Genomic DNA, 19,755 nt, shown 5'->3' with positions numbered 1-19,755 from the left:
TTTAAAAACGTTAAAGCAGCCCTCCATCAAATGCAACAACACTGCAATAAACAGCAACAGCGTGCAGGGTGGGCGCTCTTGCGTGATGTGTTAGCGAACAGCAGCAAAAGCAACAACCGACATTGAGCAGCGTGTTAACAATGCAAAACATCAGCGATAACAGCATTCATTGTTGCTGCTGCATCGGTGTTGAAAAATGCAAAACAGCCTTAATACCAGCAAATAGGAAACAAATGTGTGTGCATGCCATACATACATACATAAATGCATACATAATGTGTGCAAATAAGCATTTACATATATGCCATTCATGACGTCAATTGCAGCAACAATATTCCCAACCAAATTTCTATATTTTTCAAGTTCATACGACTACAATTTGATTTCATACTAAATGTTAGCCAATTACTTCATAAGCATAGCAGTTTTCGTGGAATTAAAATACGATAGAAAATTTAATTTCATACTCACAAAAGCGTTTATGAATTTATATGTAGATGCAATGTAGATGGGGAGCACAAAATAATCAAAACACTTCAACATTTATATTATAGGGGAAAAAACCTATGAATATCGTATAAATGTATATGGGGTGTATGTTCCATGTTTTGGTGAACCCCCACTTCAAGTGTTTGATTTGTTTCAAATTTTTAGGGTTGATGCATAAACATAAATAAACAATAAAATTGAAAATCAATGATTAAATTTAAATTAACAGCACAAAACAAAAACAAATCGATTTAATCAGTTTTTCCAATATGTTCTCGGAACGGGCGAGAAAAAACTTGAAAAAAAAATCACACATGATGTACATACATACATCAAAATTCTCTATGAAAAGAATATTAAAAATTTTTTTTTTTTGTTGAAACATTTTTCAAATACACATTTTTTGATAAAAAAATTAGTTTTTGAAAATATGCCATCTCAAAAAAAAAAATTTAGAAAAATCATAATGGTTGCTCTGAGTATTGCGCAATATTTAAGTATAGTGCATATCATATGTAGGTGCACTGTACAATAATTTGAGTTATGAATTTGTTTTTACGCCGAAGTTGAGTAAAATGAGTCACTTAGGTCTCTTTTTATGACGGTAAATGCGTTCCTCAGAAAGCCGCATAAAAAACAAAAATCGAGTATAAAAAAGTTCTTTGCTTTCATACAAAAACAGGGAGTTGCAGTTCCAGCATTTTCAAAAAACGCTATAAATTCAGTGGTAACTCTTTCTTATTCTAACGTAGATATCAATCATCTCCTCGCCGAGACGAACACTTACAAATTTATAGAAATAATTGGTGCTAAAGTAAATATCCCTATCGATACAGATTATTTTAAAGAAATCAAAAAATCTCGATCTGCATAAGGAGGATATAGATTGTGGCCAAGCTTTCACAATTTTTTAATATTTTTCAACCGCCAAAACTACAAAGTCTTTTTTTCTGACCTAAATCGACAGTGGCGACCTCTAAATGACCTTTAAAAAATGTAATAAAAATATGCAATAATATTTCTCATAAAAATAATAATAATACACATATGTACATAAGTATGTATTTGTATCACAAAAAAATATCTACAAAAACTTGTACTAGCAATTCACTTGTCACTCAATAGATTAATTATTATCAGTTCAATAAATGAATGTTTTGATACTAAAATAGTTGCATGATTTACAAGCACCCGTTATTTGTTTGCAGCAATAACATCAAGTAAAGAGGCTATAAAATCACAAAAAAAAACATAACATAGTGGCTATATTCTACAGTTGTCAGCTGGACTTTGTATATCAGCAGTTAATCTAAAGTGTGTTAACCCATAGACATTGCGTTTATTTATGTATCACATCATCTTTTGACAGCTTTTAACTTGCTAAGTATGTACATTAGACCGTATGGAAAAAAAAAATTTCGCCATACACCACCTCATATGAAGTATTTCATGTAAAGCATTTAAAAAAAAATTATTATTATTTTTTGGACAACCCTAGTAGTCACCCAATTACATTTTTCTTATATCTTCGGCATTTATAGTCGGATTTTAAAGTGTGATGCACCAGTGACCTCGTGTGCTCCATTGTGGTACTTACCCACCAGATCTCAGTTGCTACCACCCTAACGTACCGCCCTAATGACATTAAAATCATCATTAGTCTTTTGCGAAAGAAGTATTTCGATTAGTGCAGTAGAACCTGAAATAAATATATTTTATTTTTGTTGGACAACCATACGGAAAAAAAAAATTTTTTCTAAGCATTTCTCCGCTTGTACATAACAGTTCGTGACTTGATTGTTTGTAACGGAAATTTTAATCCATAAAATTTCACTGTCAAAGCGTATTTCCATCGGCTCTCGGCTGGTAATTAAGTATTTCATTGTGGATATTGCAATGCTTCGTGACGGCTTAAACTAGGCGTTTCGTCGAAAAATGTTTAAACATGCAGGGTTGTATTTTATTGGTAGTAGCATGAAGGTTGTGTTTAATTGGTTCCAAGGATAAGGACAATTGTTGGAACAGTTTCATATACTCCATCACGTCTGGTCTTTAATCCCAATCCCACATTAATTAATAACGGGTAGGTATTTTGTAATCGAGTCAATTTAAGCCATAAAGCCGACTATTAGAGATTATTATTAGAGAGAAGGTTTATCGACTTTAAGAAAAAAACACCTAGAAAGTCAATTCTGAAGATCAAGAATCGATTCCTTTCATTTCCTATAGTGCAACACAAAGCCATACATCGATATGTATTCATCTTGAGGTACATTTATCTGAGTTTTAGTACAAAAATTTCCGCAAATCAGTTACAATTTAAAAATTTCATTTTCCTACCCTGCCCCTTACCTTTTCTATCGATCGTTCACTGAAAAAATGATGCTGCCTTCTTTTGTTTTCGTTTTTATTGAAGTTTATTTTACTAAAATTTAAATTAAACATTTTACATGAATTTATTACAGTTAGTTTATAGTCCAGTTTTGCGAATTGTGGGTGGTGTGTACAATAGTATATGCATGAATGTTATTTGTTTATTTTATTTTTATTTTTATTACTTTTTCATTCGTAACTGTAGTCTAGAGAGTATTTTTGTTTGTATGCTGCAAACTTATTAACTGCAATTATTACTGTGTAGATGACTTCTATTTTCACGCACATAGTGGCTTTATTTTATATATGTATAATATGTATATTAATGTATGTATATTTTTATTATATGCAGTTATTGTTGTTTACTGCTGATTTTTGGAGCATTTATTTCCTCCAATGAAAAAGGGTTCAATTGTTTTCGACATTTACTATTCATTCACTGTTAATTATCCGTTTATGCCAAACGCACACATTTTTATACAAATGTAGGTGGTTTTTTTTTTTCAATAATGTCGGAAAAGGAAATGTTTTATTAATTTTGCCGTTTTTATTGTACATTGAGTATGTACTCATATAAATGTATGTACTCATATGCATGGATGTAAATATGTGCTTGCCTTGATTTATGTACACATTAGAATTACATAATTAAATACATAGCATCCGCTGATAATACACGCATATGCAATATTAATTAAATACAAATATAACAATGCAGTATAATATAGTAATAATAATAATTATAATACATAATAAGTAATATGTAATTGAAGATATATGTATGTACGTAAATACGTAGGTACGTATGTATGTATATAGTAGCGTGAAGCTTTGCACGCAATAGTAATAAAATATTTAATTAAAGTTGTTTTTTGTGTGTTTATAGTAAACTCTCTCTTTTTTTAGTAGTTAAACTATTCTTTTTTGTTTATTTCATTGTGTTGGTATAGCAAAAAACACATTTACACTAAGCACTTTACTAGTTTATTTTTCTAGTTGAATTAAATTGAATTGAATTAATTTAATTTAATTTTGTTAATGTGTCTACTAAATGTCGGTACATCACAATTAATTTTGGTTCATTTTCACATTGCATATTTTACTGCGAAATTTCATTTGCTTTCATATTTGCATTCTTTACTTTTTTGTATAACAGAGGTTGCGCTATGAGGAGCGATCTGACTGTGGGAGCGATTTTTTTTGCTATCGTTTATTTTTATTTTTTCGGGTGTAGGCTTGATTGAGTATTGAAAAAGAGAGCAGCTTAATTTCATAACGGCCCTTCTCCACAGACCACAGGTTTTTGCCTACTAAATGTCATTTTTATTGGGTGATAAATTTTTTATCAGAGGCAATATTTGTGTGTGGGCATTTTTTGGCTTGTCAAAAGCTATTGTATTTTTGCCGCATTTAATCACATAAACAATTTATAAAATTGGCTATTTCACATCCAAGTAAATAAAAACAAATATTTTAATAGGAAATAGCTTGCTTTTATAGATTGCTTTTATGTTAAAATATCAATAACCGTAACTTGGTTGAAATTAAAAAAAAAAAAAAAAATAGCTATGGTTTTGATATAAGTGAATTAAAAAAAAAAATAGAAGTAAAAATCCAAAAAATTCATTTATTCTTAATTACTGCTTACGGTTAGCTTACTGTTTGCTTGCTTTTTCTTATTGTTGCCATGACTGTTAAATTGTTAACAACGATAAATTTTTTATTTTTATTTATTTTTTTTTGTTTTTGCAAGGAACTAATTATATTTATTTCTGTGTGTGGTGATGCGCGTGGCTGCTATTTTTTAGTTTTCTAGACGTTGATGATTCGATGCTTTATTTCTTTTTGTAATTTTACAATTGAGTGTGCTTTTTCAATATCTTGTATTTGTTTTCTTATCACGTAATTTCGCCTACCATTCAATAATCTCAATTGCATATATTTTAATTATTTTATAAAGAATCTTTGAAGCCTTAAATTTATGTATTATCTATTAAAAAAAGAGTGTGCTTGTACTTATTTTTTATTTTTTTTTGTTGGAATTTTAATTATAGTATGTTAAAATGTGTTGATGCACTTGAAGTGAGATTTGCTTTAAATTTTATTTATGTATTTATATTTTTTTTTTTCTTTAATTTTTCTGTTCCTATAACTTTTCGCGCTCATCTATTTTGCGTTTATTTATGTGTGAATTTTTGTTTTTCTTTTTTACAAATTGTTTCATAATTATTCGTTTCGCTTTTTTCTTAGATTTTTTTCTTGCTCAATCATTCTCTGTTCAATTGTTTATGCAATTCTGGTAACACTAATGGTTAATTTAGTTATTTTATTTATTCATTTAAAATTTATTTAAACTATAATTTAGAATTTCTTGTACAGTTTCCTAGCTTCGTAGCGAGAGAGGGAGTTAGCTTACATAATTTGAAGACCTTTACATGTAAAGAGCTGTTATTTCAAAAAATGCCAGAACTTGTCTTGGTCACAGATTTGAATATATTCTAACAGCAAGAAAATGAAGGTACTTGCCTCCATTTTACTCCGTTACTTCACTTATCATTTGAGCTCACCTACAAGTCAGCGCAGCCACTTTGAAATTTGATACCTTACCAAATGGCAACTCAACAAAAAAAAAAACATCTGCACAAAAATTAAATCAACTTTCCACCCAGGTGGTAAGTCAATGTTAAAACTACCACTGCATACAATGGTCGACATTTAACAAGATCCTTATAGCGGACGAAGAACTGCACCTGCGAAATCTTCACCTCACCTCTCAAATCAACTCAACTAACACCACTGTCAACGAATAATAGCTCGACTGATCAAAGCCGGGCTTGGTTATGTGAGGTCAATGTTCACCACAAAACGACCTTTAGTCACTAGCGGTAACAAAGGATGATCGAACCTTAAATAGACTTAAGGTTGACTTCATTTAGAATTCTAAAGCAATTAGCTATTCTTAGTCACGCCTAAGTTAAAGTTGTCCTACAAAGTTCTAAACTAACTCGCCCCAGGTATTCAGTATTCATGGCCTTTAAGTTTAGCTAGTTCGAATAGCGTATATGTGTCTTCGTTAGAATTGCACAGGACCGTAGTTAAACTAATCCACCCTGCGACTACTTGTCTTCGCATGACCTTATCGACCTCATTCTGTAGCTTTTTAGGGTTTTTGCTCAACTCGCTCATCTAATCAATCGTCAGACCAATAGTCAAACACTTTTCGGTATCAAACACATATGTATTATTGCTATGAGGGTAGAAGTTTTGCAATACATTGAAAAGAAAGGACGAAAAATTCGCGTACCTGAAAGCTTTTGGTTCAGTATGAGAAATGTTTTTTTCTATTAGATCAGTCAATCAGACGCTTGATGTCGAAATAATTTTATAGCATCTCTCAATTTGACCGAAAATATTTTTGAAATAAGTATTTCGAAGTTATATAGCTCTGGTCACATGATATGCGCTGGTCGTCAGTAAGCAAGTTACACCTTAGTGTACGACCTCGTGGAGTATCAATTCTCTCAGATAAAATTGTGGTTCTCACAAAACCTTGCCGTTTTAGGTTGCTCACCGCCTCCGCCAGCTCTGGTAATAATTAGAGCATAAAACTGGAAACTGTCTAATTTATCAGAGATTTAGTTGTAGTTCGTTGCGTATTCTATATTATTATAAATTTAAATCTCATAATTTTCGCCTAAAATATTACTTTTTTCTCAATTTTGTTTTAGCTTACAATTTGCTTGCTTTTATTTTCTATTCTTTGCTGAAAATCTATATTATCCACTTAAGTTATATTTAGTAAATAATGTGAATGCTCGAGTGTACTATGCGAATTCATGTTATCTAATAGAATGCGATATTTGCGAGATGTTGAATTTAGAAAATCTTACGGACTCGTACGATGTTTGTTTATAAATTGCGCGCGCGATTTTAGAATATTCTTGTTTAGTGTTTTAGTATACAAATTAATCATATTGTAAACATGTATGTATTAAAAAGGCTGTACAGAGAAATGTCAAATGCAAGTTCAAAAAAAAAAAACAAAATCAAAAACTAAAATGTGGAAAGTTTACATTTCCATATTGCCTGAAAGCAATCGCCCCAGCCAGCCCCAATTTATAACTCGGCGACGCGATTGCTTGCGCAATATGTCTTAGCGAGAAATTTTACTGAATATTTTTTTTATTTGTAGAGCTTTATGCAAAAAAAATATTGTATGGTATAGTTTTTTTTTTCCATGAAAATATTAGTAAATACCTTAACAAATTTACCTAATTAGCCAGCCGAACTTTAGGTTCCTTTGAGCTTTGGTTGGTAATATCGTTGAAAAAAAAGATAATTCTAATAAGTATGTACTTGTTTTATTAGTTGTGGTTTGAAGTTATCTACATATGTATATATAAGCAGCTTCAAATAACTGTTCTTACTTGCTTGCTCGTTTTCCAAAATGAATAGCAACTATTTATCTCTTGTCAAGGTGTTATTTATTTGCTAAAATTTTTCAATTCTTTCTAGTTAGTACGAAGATGTTTTAGCTGAAAATGCTTTATATACACTTGTAATTACATACATATATGTATGTAAATATGTATACATTACAATTACATATATGTAAGTATGTATGTATATATATGTTTTGCATTATTATATTTAGAATTTGTTCTAATATGCTTTTCTGTTATCGCAATCGTAAGATTTTCAACATTCGGATTTAGGTAATATATATATATATAAGTTGTGTGGTATGTATGTATGTATATATTTTTCATTTCTTTATGTATATTCAAATTTTTGCTATTTTTCTTATGCATTTCTTGCATGTGTAAATGTTCGTTTGTTAATATATTTGCTACTCAAACTTTTGGGAAGACTATTAAAAAGTACGAATTTGAACGAGGAATAATGCAAAGCGTTGCGATTTTATTGAACTTTCTCTTTTGCTTAGGAAATATAATCAAAAAAAAAAAATGCTGGAAATGAAACTATTTTATAATACGAGTTGAAAAGTAATTATATGTATAAATTAATAAACATTCAGCTTATTAAAGAATCATCAAAAAATTTAAATTTGCATTAAATAAAATTTACAAAACTTACGAAAAATAATTAAAATTTTTCAAATTTGTTTTTAACCTTATTGCACTCAATTATCTTACATTTCCATTATTTTGTTAGTAATTATATAATTACAAGAACTCGTTTTGCTTGCTTCAGCCGCATGTTACCGAACTTAGTGCCGCTGCTCCCTGAAAGCAACCACCAACGATTTGTACACGCAATATATTAACGGTAATAAGAGCAGCGGTTTGGAAACTTGCAAATTGGCGGACCCATTGCAGCCATCTGTATTACAGCAATAGGTTTGCGTCTCCCAGATTTCTGTAAATAAGAAAATGCAGAGAAAGAAAAATAGTGGAATGGAAGTTCAATAGATTTACTTAAGTTGTTTGCATATACATATGCGCGTATGTATGTATGTATTTATGTTAGTAAATAGTAAAAAATTAAAAACAAATAAGCGTGCACTTACCCTTCTCAACACACTCGGTGGCGCAATCTCGCACTGTTGACAATTCGCTAACATATTTCTGGGAAAAAAAGTAAAAATATTAATGACAGATTATTTCTTATAGTTTTAGTACTTAACTAAGTTAGTAAATACTTAAGGCTACCAAACAAATAACGCGGCGGCAGCCTCCCTTTAGTGCTTAAAACTTGTATAGGGCTGCCACCTGTGCGAAAAGTTATAAGATGTAGGCTATTCGTTGGATTACCAAAAATTAAGTGTCAAATGAAAGAGATTGGGCTCCAGCTGTTCAGTAATAAATTAATTTTTGAGTATGGTTTGCATCTTTTGAAAAATTATGAGACCATTCGTTGGATAAAAAATTAAGTACCAATTAACTTATTTTAAGTAGGCTTGCCACCAATTAAAAATTACTACCTACGTAAATATGTTGCGTGAAAGATTTTTTGTTAGTGGCATCACATTTTCACGGTTCATACAATTTAAAAAAATGGGGTGTCAAATGAAAAAGGTTGTATTTTTTTCGAAGGGGGTTGCCAGCTGTGTGAAAAATTATAANACTTACCCTTCTCAACACACTCGGTGGCGCAATCTCGCACTGTTGACAATTCGCTAACATATTTCTGGAAAAAAAAGTAAAAATATTAATGACAGATTATTTCTTACAGTTTTAGTTCTTAACTAAGTTAATAAATGCATAATAAAATTTCTGTAGGGTTGCCACCTGTGCGAAAAGTTATAAGATGTACGCTATTCGTTAGGTTACCAAAAATCCATGTCAAATGAAAGGCATTGGACTCCAAATGTTCAATAATAAATTAATTTTTGAGTATGGTTTGCACCTTTTGAAAAATTATAAGACCATTAGTTGGCTAAACAATTAAGTACCAATTAAGTAGGATTGCCACCAATTAAAAATTACTACTTACATAAATATGTTGCGTGAAAGATATGTTGTTAGTGGCATCAGATTTGTACGGTTCACACAATTTTAAAAAATTTGGGGTGTCAAATGAATAAGGTTGTATTTTTTTCGAAGGGGGTTGCCAGCTGTGTGAAAAATTATAATAAATGCGCTGTGTCAAATAAAAGAAATAGTTCTCCAGATGTGCATTAGCGTTTTATTTTTTTTTTTTTTATAGATATGCCGCCTGTCTAAAACCTTATACGAGCCGCACCGTTCAGCAAACGATTAAAAATCAAATTTAAATCATACCAAAGTATTTACACATACATACATATGTATATGTACATTCAATAAAAACTAACCATCGCAGTTAATTAACAAAAAAAAAATAAAAATTGTGTGGTCACAAATGCGCCATAAATAACAGCGATAAAGAGCAGAGGTTATAAATACTGATACAGTAAGCCTTTGTAAAGGATATACATACATACATACACACAGACATGCACTAAATAAACTTTATATGATAAACAGAAAGCTTCTACATACATATCGGCGTTAAATTGGAGAACTTCATAACTGCAAAAATCTTAATTAGGCTCCTTTCTTTGTTGAGAGAAATACTTTTTTTTCGTTAGAGATAAGAAAAAGAAATGCCAAGTCTTTACTTAAGAGCCAAAATTTTCAGACATGGTTATGCATATTTTTTTTTTTTTTGCAAATTTTTTACCTTGGATTATGACGTTTTTTCCAGTAAACGAACGGCATGTTTATATTTGCTACCAGAGTGAACACCGAATATATTTCATATCAGCCACAACCACGCCGATATAGTGTAAGAAATCTTACCAAGACTTAGCGCTGCATCGCTAATCTAATCGTTACTGTAAAACTACTCAAGCGCCTTAATAAATATTTTTATCATTTTCACTACACAACCAAAATTCCACTTCATATTACCTAAACCCAACTTCTACCATTTCACTTCAGTTGACTTTTGACTCAAACCGTTGCATACGATGATGTCCCATACAAAGCGCACATGCTTCTACGCCACTTTGGCTTGTATTCTTGTCGCCGTGCAGGCGCTGCCGCCTTGCGCACGGGACGACGAAGACTGCCGCGAGAGCCAAATGCATCCGGACCTGCCTTCTGCACCCGCAGGTCGTGTGACTGGACGTAAAATCGATGGCGATGACACCAACGACTATTGGCGCAATCAGGGCAAAGAATTCATCAAGTCCAAGTTTGCTGAGAAACTAAACACCAACAAGGCCAAGAATGTGATTTTGTTCTTAGGCGATGGCATGGGCGTCACCACGCACTCGGCTGCACGCAATCTGCTCGGTGGTGAGGAAAAGTACTTCTCTTTCGAAAAATTCCCTTACACCGGTCTATCGAAGACCTATGCCGTCGATCGTATTGTGCCCGATTCAGCGAACACCGCCACCGCCTACTTGTGCGGCGTCAAGGCCATGGAGGGAACAATTGGTGTGAGTGCTCAGGTAGAACGTGAAGATTGTGAAGCAATGCTGGATACCACCACGCACGTTTACTCGATCGCCAAGTGGGCCATGGACGCCGGTAAGTCGGCTGGTGTTGTGACGACCACAAGGATAACGCACGCTTCGCCAGCAGGCGTCTATGCGCACATTGCGGATCGCGACTGGGAAGATGACACTGAGGTGGGGAAGTCCTGTGGCGCTAACAGTCAGGTGAACGATATAGCTTATCAGTTAATACACGGCGAAGTGGGCAGCAAGTTGTCGCTAATGATGGGCGGTGGCAAGCGGCATTTTGTGGATCGTGAAATCTATGCGAATGGCACACGCAGCGATGGTCAGAATCTAATTGATCAATACCAGCAACTAAGCGCCAAAAATGCATACGTAGAATCGCTTGCGGAACTCAACAGCTTAAATTTCAGTAGTGTCGACCGCGTGCTGGGCCTTTTCGCTGACAGTCACTTGCTTTATCACCTAGAAACTGACGCGAGCTCACGCCAGCCCACACTGGAGGAAATGACGCGCAAGGCAATTGAGTTCCTTAGTCGCAACGAGCAGGGCTACTTTATTTTCATCGAAGGCGGGCGCATCGATTTGGCGCATCATGACAATATGGCGCGCATTGCACTGGATGAAACCGTCGAGTTCTCAAAGGCCGTTCAAGCCGCGCGCGAATTGACCAACGAGGAGGAGACGTTGATTGTGGTCACAGCCGATCATTCGCATGCATTCAGCTACTCTGGCTATCCGGTGAGTTGAAAAATATATGTATATGCTCACATATTTTAATTGTTTAAAATTAATTAAATATCCAACATATTTTCACTTATTCAGTACCGTGGTAACGATATCTTTGGCCGCACACCCGCCACACCCGGCGATCGCAAGCCATTGATGACCCTCAGCTATGCAAATGGGCCGAGTTATGAGAAATTCTACGATGTTGACAATAAGGTGCGTCGCGATCCGACAACCATTGTAACAGGCGACATCTACGACGTATTCCCCGCTACCGCGCCACTTGACACGGAGACGCATGGCGGTGATGATGTGGCTGTATTCGCTGTGGGTCCTTGGGCGCACCTGTTTACTGGCGCGTACGAGCAAAACACTATTCCGCATATTATGGCTTATGCTTCGTGCTTATCCGACGGCTTAACCGTTTGTACTTAAGCCGCGATGAGGCTGGTTGGAACAATATTTGTTGTGAAATAAAAGAGCTTGCTTGTTTACTATAAATAAATTATTTGAAATATATTTAGGGAAAATTTATTAAATTAAAGAGTTTTCAGAAAAGTAACGATCCATCGATTGCAAGATTTTAGTAAATAGAAAGCTATAGATTGTAGACATAGTCACAAATACACTTCAAACAAACAGACCCAGGGTTGCATATACATAGACATACTATATAAAACTGCTTGCGGGCACGTGGGTGGGGTTTTTTTATACTTGGCTTTTGAATATAACGGAGGCGTGCGATCTTGGGCTGGTTGGATTATCAGTGATGATTCATCACGTTCTTCGATGACGCAATATTAGGCAAAACTAGCGTGAAAACTTTGCATTTGTTTATTTAGGTCGGCGACTTTAGACTACAACGGTTGAAATGCTTTTTATTTGCGGGCACTATAAATTTAATTTAATAATATAGGCAACCAAAATATAAAGATATGATCTTTCTGATACCAAAATTAAATAAATATGGTTTGGCGGGATGTCCAGCCCTTCTCTTACCTTGATCATAGAACATTTCAATGGGATAATGGCAAACTGTGTTTCAAGCCCTTCAGCCCGCTAATCAGCTATTAGTACCCTCTCTATAAGAATGATCATCTCCAAGCCTATGCTAGATATTAAGGCACCTCGGAATTTGAGAAACGAATTTGCACGCGAGGTAGCGAGCGAAAGGGGTTCGAATCACTAGCTTAATGAACCTAATTTCACCCTGCCTTATGTAACGATAACGACGACGCTAACGACAATAGCATGTACACCCTTAAAATCTACCATAACCGTAAGCAGAATCCTCATCATAACCATAGCCATAAACTATAAAAGTAAGCATAACCACAACCATAACCAAACTATGATAATAACCATAACTATAACGATAACAATAACCATAATCATAGCCATAGCCTTACCCTTAACCATAACGATATCCATAACCACAACCATAACCAAACTATAACCATAACCATTAGCAAGCCATACCGTAACGGTAACCATAACCAAATGATAACCATAACCAAAACCTTAACCATAACAATAGCTACGACACAACCATAAATGCCGATAACGATAAGTATAATGCCAACGATAACATTAACAATAATATAATGAACCATTGCCATAACGGGAAACGATTATGATAAGAATATCGCTAACAATAAAAAACGATAACGAAGCACGATAATGATGCGATTATCATAATCAGAATAATAAAATGAACGGTAAGGAAAAGATATCTAAATATAAGTAGAACGATCAAATTTCGCCCCTTTGGGTCCGAAGCTGAAATGGTCATTCCAACAACACCAACTCCAAACGATTGTATACAGATGTAGTACTAAATTTTTCGAAATTCGAGATTGGAATAAAATTTGTATGAGCTTTAAAGACGCGCATATGGTATTAGTTACTATATTATTTCATTCATAAAAGGTATTTTTTCTAGAACTAATTTTAAAAGAGAGAAAGGTAGATATCTCTTGGCCTTCAGCTTTTTTTTTTTTGGTAAAGCAAAATTCAATCTAAGCTCTCTCAGATTTATTGAACATTTGTACCTATGAACGTACATATATGTGTACATAAATATATATGTATAAAGATTTATGAAACAGGTGTTTAAGCACTTATGTATATGTGTCCGTATATGTACATATGTATGTAAGCATGTATGCTTAAGTTTATTTGCCTTTGTAGTATACCTACAAAATGCTGAATGTACCAGAAAGTTAAAGAAATTGCTTTAAAATCGATAATTACCCAATGAAAATTGGCGACTAAATACCTGTCGGTATGTACATTAGGGTGATACAAAGCAAAGTTAAGTCGGAATATCAATGCTCTCTCCTGCTAAGATTGTTCTACTGAAAAATATACACCTGCCTTTTTATTTTGAAATCAAAAAATTTGTAGAGGTCATTCAAAGTTTCCGATCTATTTTATATGGGGAAAAACTCTTGAAAATCAATACTTTGCTTCTCTTCAGAAGACTTCCAGTAATTATATCCAATTGTTTATTTAACCATGTTTTAATATGAATAATTTTTTATTTACCCCAAAAGCCCCAAAAATTCAAAGGAGGTTCATAAAAAATCTTTAGTATTAAAAAATGGTAAAGTGAACAATTGTGTGTCTTACTGGAAGTTTTCTGAAGAGCTTTCCGATCGAAAAGTATAGATTTTCAAGTATTCTTTACCATTTCCATAAAAAACTTTACAAATACATGGAAATGCTTGAGCGACTTGACCGACCTTTAAATATTTTTGAATTTCGAAATAAAAAACAGGGGAATATTTTTTTGGATATAGAACAACGCATTTTTGAACCACCCTAATGTACATACAGACGGGCATACATATATTTTATGGTGTGTCTGATAACATCTTAAGCTTTATATGATTTAATCCGAAAACGTGCTGTAATTTGTTGCTTTTTATTAGCGTACATTGTATGTACTCCTATCGGGCTGATAACGTTCGAACAACACGTGAACAACATTTTCGGTACATGGCTAAGGTCGCAATTAAGAACAATTTGGCAATTGTGGAAACGGGCTAGGTATCGCCAAATCGAATTATGTATGTACATATCATCGTTTAAAGTACAAAACCGCGTATCAAGAGAGTAAAAACACTCACATTTCAAAATGGTACTTATTTTTACAAAGCAATCGCATACCTGGCTAGTATATTTCAGGACGAAGGGATAAGGATTGAGCCAAGAGCTTGTGTGAGCAAATACAATTTTCGGCAGCAAATGTCAGCAGTTACGCGGGTTTGCAGAATGACGATACGCGGTTTTGTACTTTAAACAATATATTAGTTATCCATTTACCCCAATCACTAGTCGAAAGCAATGTACAAACCATACATAAGTTTCTCACGTGAAAATGTTATCGAAAAAATTTAAGAAAATATGTATCTACTATTTAAGTACTTTCCAGATAATTTATGCGCCAGTTATTTTTTGACTAACAATCCGAGCACCATGTCGAATATGCGGCACGCTTTAGTTCTTGCCACGGTCTTCTGCACACTGCTGACCGTCGTACAAGCGCTACCCTCCTGCGCACAGGACGATGAGGATTGTTGGGAAAGTCGCATGCATCCTGAATTCACAGGCGCGAGTAAACGCAGCGGAGTGGCTTACCAAACCAAAGTGGCCGACGAGGATACCTCCGAGTATTGGCTGGACCAGGGCAAACAGTTTGTCAAGGAAAAGCTCAGCACAACACTCAACACGAATATCGCAAAAAATGTGATCATGTTCCTGGGCGATGGCATGGGCATCACCACGCACTCTGCGGCTCGCAATTTACTCGGCGGTGAGGAAGAGTTTCTCTCCTTTGAAAAGTTCCCTTACACTGGACTTTCGCGCACTTTCAATGTGAATAGAATTGTTTCCGACTCAGCATCCACTGCCACCGCATACCTATGCGGCGTTAAAGCTTTCGGCGGCACCATTGGCGTTGCTGGTGTAGAGCGTACCGACTGTCAGCAATCAGCCAACGCCACCAATCATGTGTACTCCATAGCCAAATGGGCGCTAGATGCCGGTAAGTTGGCGGGTGTCGTGACCACCACACGCATCACACACGCCTCACCTGCTGGCGTTTACGCACACGTGGCTGAACGTAACTGGGAGAACGACAGTGAAGTGGACTCTGACTGCGGCGCCGATAGCAACATAGAGGACATTGCTTACCAACTAATACATGGAGAAGTGGGCAGCAAGCTTTCGGTGATTATGGGTGGCGGTAAGCGGGAGTTTGTGGACTCAAATTTGTATGCAAATGGATTGCGCAGCGATGGCCGCAATCTGATCGTCGACTATCAGGAACAGAGCAGCAAAAATGCCTACGTCGAGACTCTGAGTGAATTGAATAGCTTGAATTTCAGTGAAGTCGATCGCTTGCTGGGACTTTTCGAAGACAGTCACATGCTGTACCACTTGGAGACTCACGAGCTCAGCAATCAACCAACCTTGGAAGAGATGACGCGCAAGTCGATAGAGTTCCTGAGTCGCAATGAGCAGGGTTACTTTATTTTCATCGAGGGTGGACGCATTGACCACGGCCATCATGCCACCTATGCGCGCCTTGCTATGGATGAAACCGTCGAGTTCTCAAAGGCAATACAAGCAGCGCGCGAGTTGACCAATGAAGAGGACACTCTGATTGTGGTGACAGCCGATCACTCACACACGTTGAGCTACTCGGGATATTCGGTAATTTGAACTTTCTATGTAACATATTCTAATAAATTTTTGCCTCGTCTACTAGGACCGAGGCAATGACATTTTTGGCGCACCGTCATACACGGCTTCCGACAGCAAACCGTACATGACTTTGAGTTACGCGAATGGTCCGAGCTACAATACATTTTATGATGTCAATCGGCATGAGCGTCTGGATCCAACAACTTTGATCACCGGCAAAGCTCGCGATAGATTCCCTGCAACACTGCCTCTCTCCTCGGAGACGCATGGCGGTGATGATGTGGCCGTATTCGCTTCGGGTCCGTGGGCCCACTTATTCACCAGCGTTTATGATCAAAATACAATTCCGCATATGATGGCGTATGCCTCGTGCTTGCCAAATGGACTTACAGCGTGTTCTTGAAAGCTTTAATTTGTGATTGTGTGATTAAACGTAGTTTTTAAGGCGGGATATATATACATGCATATGTATATGGTATATAAGTGTGTAGGAGAATACAAACAAAAATTACATAGACTCGGAGGTCGGTCAAGACTGACTACTCTTTTACTTTCTTTTTAACCGACTTCCAAAAAAGGAGGAGATTTTCAGTTCGTCGGAATATATATACCATATATAGCCNAGGAGAATAGAAATGAAAGTAAAAAACAAACAAAAATTACATAGAATCGCAGGACGGTCAAGACTTTCGTTTTAACCGACTTCCAAAAAAGGAGGGGTTTTCAGTTCGTCGGAATATATATTTCTTTTTGTATGTATGTTACCGCGTTGTATGTATGTTGGACCACGTCAACCGATTTCGATAATTTTGCATCGGAAAGATAGTGTCTCAGAGGTGGTCCCATACTAATCTGGTTTAGATCCGATCATTGGATTATGAAATATATACATATGTATGTATATATTTTTTTTATGAGAATTGAAGTCGGTTTTTTTTTGCTAAAAATTACTTATTCTTATCATGTATTTAGTATTCAATTAGAACATAATTGGAAATATTAAGCCTTTGTGGACAAGCCTGATAGAAAGCAGAACGTTAAAGAAACATCTCAATAAATTTTGACTTCATTTCCGAAATGGTTCTCCTGGTATATTTCTAAGAAAGTAAATCGTGCTGAGCATTTTTGCTGTACAAAGTCCAGCACGTCTGAGTTTTTTATTTGCCTACTAAAGATAAAGGAGCTGAGATTAGATTATTTTGGCTGCCCAGAAAAGGCAGGTGCCACTGCTCATGCAACTGCTTTCTGAAAATTTCTCTATTTGACAGTCTTTTGACCTCTGTTATTTCCACGCTTGAAATAAAAAATGGCGCTTTTAGAAATAATGCCACGAACCAACTAAACAGATCACCCAGCAAGGCAACCACCGTGTATTTGTAATTGCATTTGAGAACAAAAAACAGTTGATGACGTCATTTTTTAATCGGTTGTTTCATTTACCATTCCGTTTCATTCATATGGCGGCGAAAAAAAATTGTCAAAAGCGCTAGGAAAGAGAATACGCTATCAATGAAACGATAATGGCGATAGTACTGAAACTATCGATAGTTATTTCAAGTGACCAGACTATTACGATGGTGTCGTCGATAGTTTGCAAACCAGAATTTTTATAAAAATTCTGTTTAAAAATTTTGAACATTTTCATAAAACATTTTCGAACTTTTTACAAAGTTTCGAATTCGAACTTAAATGGTTTTTGTTTGATAGCAAGGCTTTCATAAAAATATAATAAATATTAAGTACGCAAAAGAAAAATAGCGAATCCTTTTTAAAATATTACGTCCATATTTATTGTATCGCCTGTGTATGTACGAGTATTGAGCTAGGGGAAGAATATATCTAAAAAGCTGCATAGTTTATATATGTATATTGATCGCCTGCTCTGCTGCTGACTACATGCAAAAATGTAAGAGGCAATTAATGCAATATGCCTACTAGGGTGGTCCTTAAACTTATGAAAAACTAAATTTTGTTTGCTCTATGTACAAAATAAGGGCTTACACGAAAATTTCAAAATGTTTTAGGGTTCGCTACCAAGGATTGAAAAAAGTTATATTTGATTAATTTGACATATTTAAGTATTATTGAAAACTAATCATGTAAGTATGTTAATGCATAGACATCTTCTAATGAATTCACTCAGCAATATAAAGCTCCAAATACTGCCATTTCTTTAAGTCTTTTTGGAATACTTGGAGCTTTTTTTCGTAAGATTCACTCTGGTTAACAAATTATTTACTATTAAAATACCAAGGGACCTACATATGTAGAAATGAGAGTATGTGCGGACTTCCTGAGCCTAAACCGACAATGTCGATAAAATCTGCATACACTGCAGCATCGTTCAGCTGTTATTACCCTTTACAGAATCTGATTGAAAAAGTCGTACGAGCGTGAATCGCCATGTTTAAACCACCCTAATGCCTACTCTAATAATGGTGGCTTAAAACTACAAGATTTCTACAGTTGATCCGAGAACGCACCGAGAATGAGTTTTAGAAGGAAAGAACAGCAATTTTAGTTAACTCTTGCTTTTTATTATTTTAAGCAAAAGAAGCCCAAAAAAGGTACAGTGTAGCCGATATTTTGTGATTAAAAATAAACCACTCATATAAAACAAAAATTAAGTAATAAATGTGTTTTTGGACCTGAAAAATCCGTAAGAGAAAAAAAAATCGCGAAAAACTCGAGAGTAAAACACGATTTATGCCGAATCGTTTCGGTGTACATAAATGTTACCAGATGTAAATTTAAAATGCTCATTTATTGGGTTTATATGAATTATTGCATTTTTTTTTTAGCTTCCAACTAAAAACCGTGGAAGCTCGAAAATTTGCTTACCGAGTACCGCGTAAAATGGGGGATGGGTGTACATTAAATAACGGTTAAATGTTTTTAGACACCATTCAACATTTTAAATTGAGAAAAAATATGTGCGTTGCTTTGAATCCCGTAAGATTCAATTTAACCGTTACTTCTCATTAAAAAATAGTGTGGCTTTAAGGCGTCGTGTGATTTCCATATGTGCGTTCTATTTCAAAATCTAAAAATTTTTTTAAATCTAAAAAGTTTCTTGTTGAAATATTCGCTTAAACTATCCACTGTTTTTTTTCTATTCAATTTTAGGTCTCAATCATGAACCGGATACCAGGGACCGAACATAACAGTTATTGATGAAAACTTTCATGGAAAAATTCACTATGAAAGAAATGTTCTGCAACTAAGTGATACATACCAATCGATTTCTTTTTTCACCGAGACTCAAATTTGAAAATAAATTTTTATTTGCAATTTTTATGCAAAATGAAAAAAATAACAATTATTTTTCATTTTTTATTATAAATCCAAAATAACCATTATTTTTGATTTTTATATTATATGTCATGATAATAGCTATTGAAGATCTTTATTTATAACTGTCATTTGCAGATTATTTATATAAAAATCAAAAACAATCGTTATTTTCGATTTATAAAATAAATGTCAGAAATAACGGTTATTTAAAG

At 34.7% G+C, this 19,755-nt stretch overlaps 2 protein-coding genes across 2 annotated transcripts; both read left to right on the top strand.

The window, feature by feature from the left end:
- The first annotated feature begins 10,315 nt into the window (after positions 1 to 10,315).
- Positions 10,316 to 11,974, top strand: LOC108374435 (membrane-bound alkaline phosphatase-like). Its single transcript, XM_017630415.1, has 2 exons — positions 10,316 to 11,551; positions 11,636 to 11,974. The coding sequence occupies exons 1-2, from the start codon at positions 10,316 to 10,318 to the stop codon at positions 11,972 to 11,974; spliced, it is 1,575 nt and encodes a 524-aa protein (XP_017485904.1).
- Positions 11,975 to 15,019: 3,045 nt separating this feature from the next.
- LOC108374434 (membrane-bound alkaline phosphatase-like) lies at positions 15,020 to 16,652 on the top strand. The gene is made up of 2 exons (XM_017630414.1): positions 15,020 to 16,258; positions 16,314 to 16,652. Exons 1-2 carry the CDS (start codon positions 15,020 to 15,022, stop codon positions 16,650 to 16,652), a joined length of 1,578 nt encoding a protein of 525 aa, XP_017485903.1.
- Positions 16,653 to 19,755: the final 3,103 nt, after the last annotated feature.

The sequence above is a fragment of the Rhagoletis zephyria genome, unplaced genomic scaffold (assembly GCF_001687245.7).
Source record: "Rhagoletis zephyria isolate East Lansing unplaced genomic scaffold, Rhagoletis_zephyria_1.1 Rzeph_scaffold_07709, whole genome shotgun sequence".
Lineage (NCBI taxonomy): Eukaryota > Metazoa > Arthropoda > Insecta > Diptera > Tephritidae > Rhagoletis > Rhagoletis zephyria.
The sequence above is the reverse complement of the archived record's forward strand: the minus strand, read 5'-3'. Positions and strand labels throughout refer to the sequence as shown.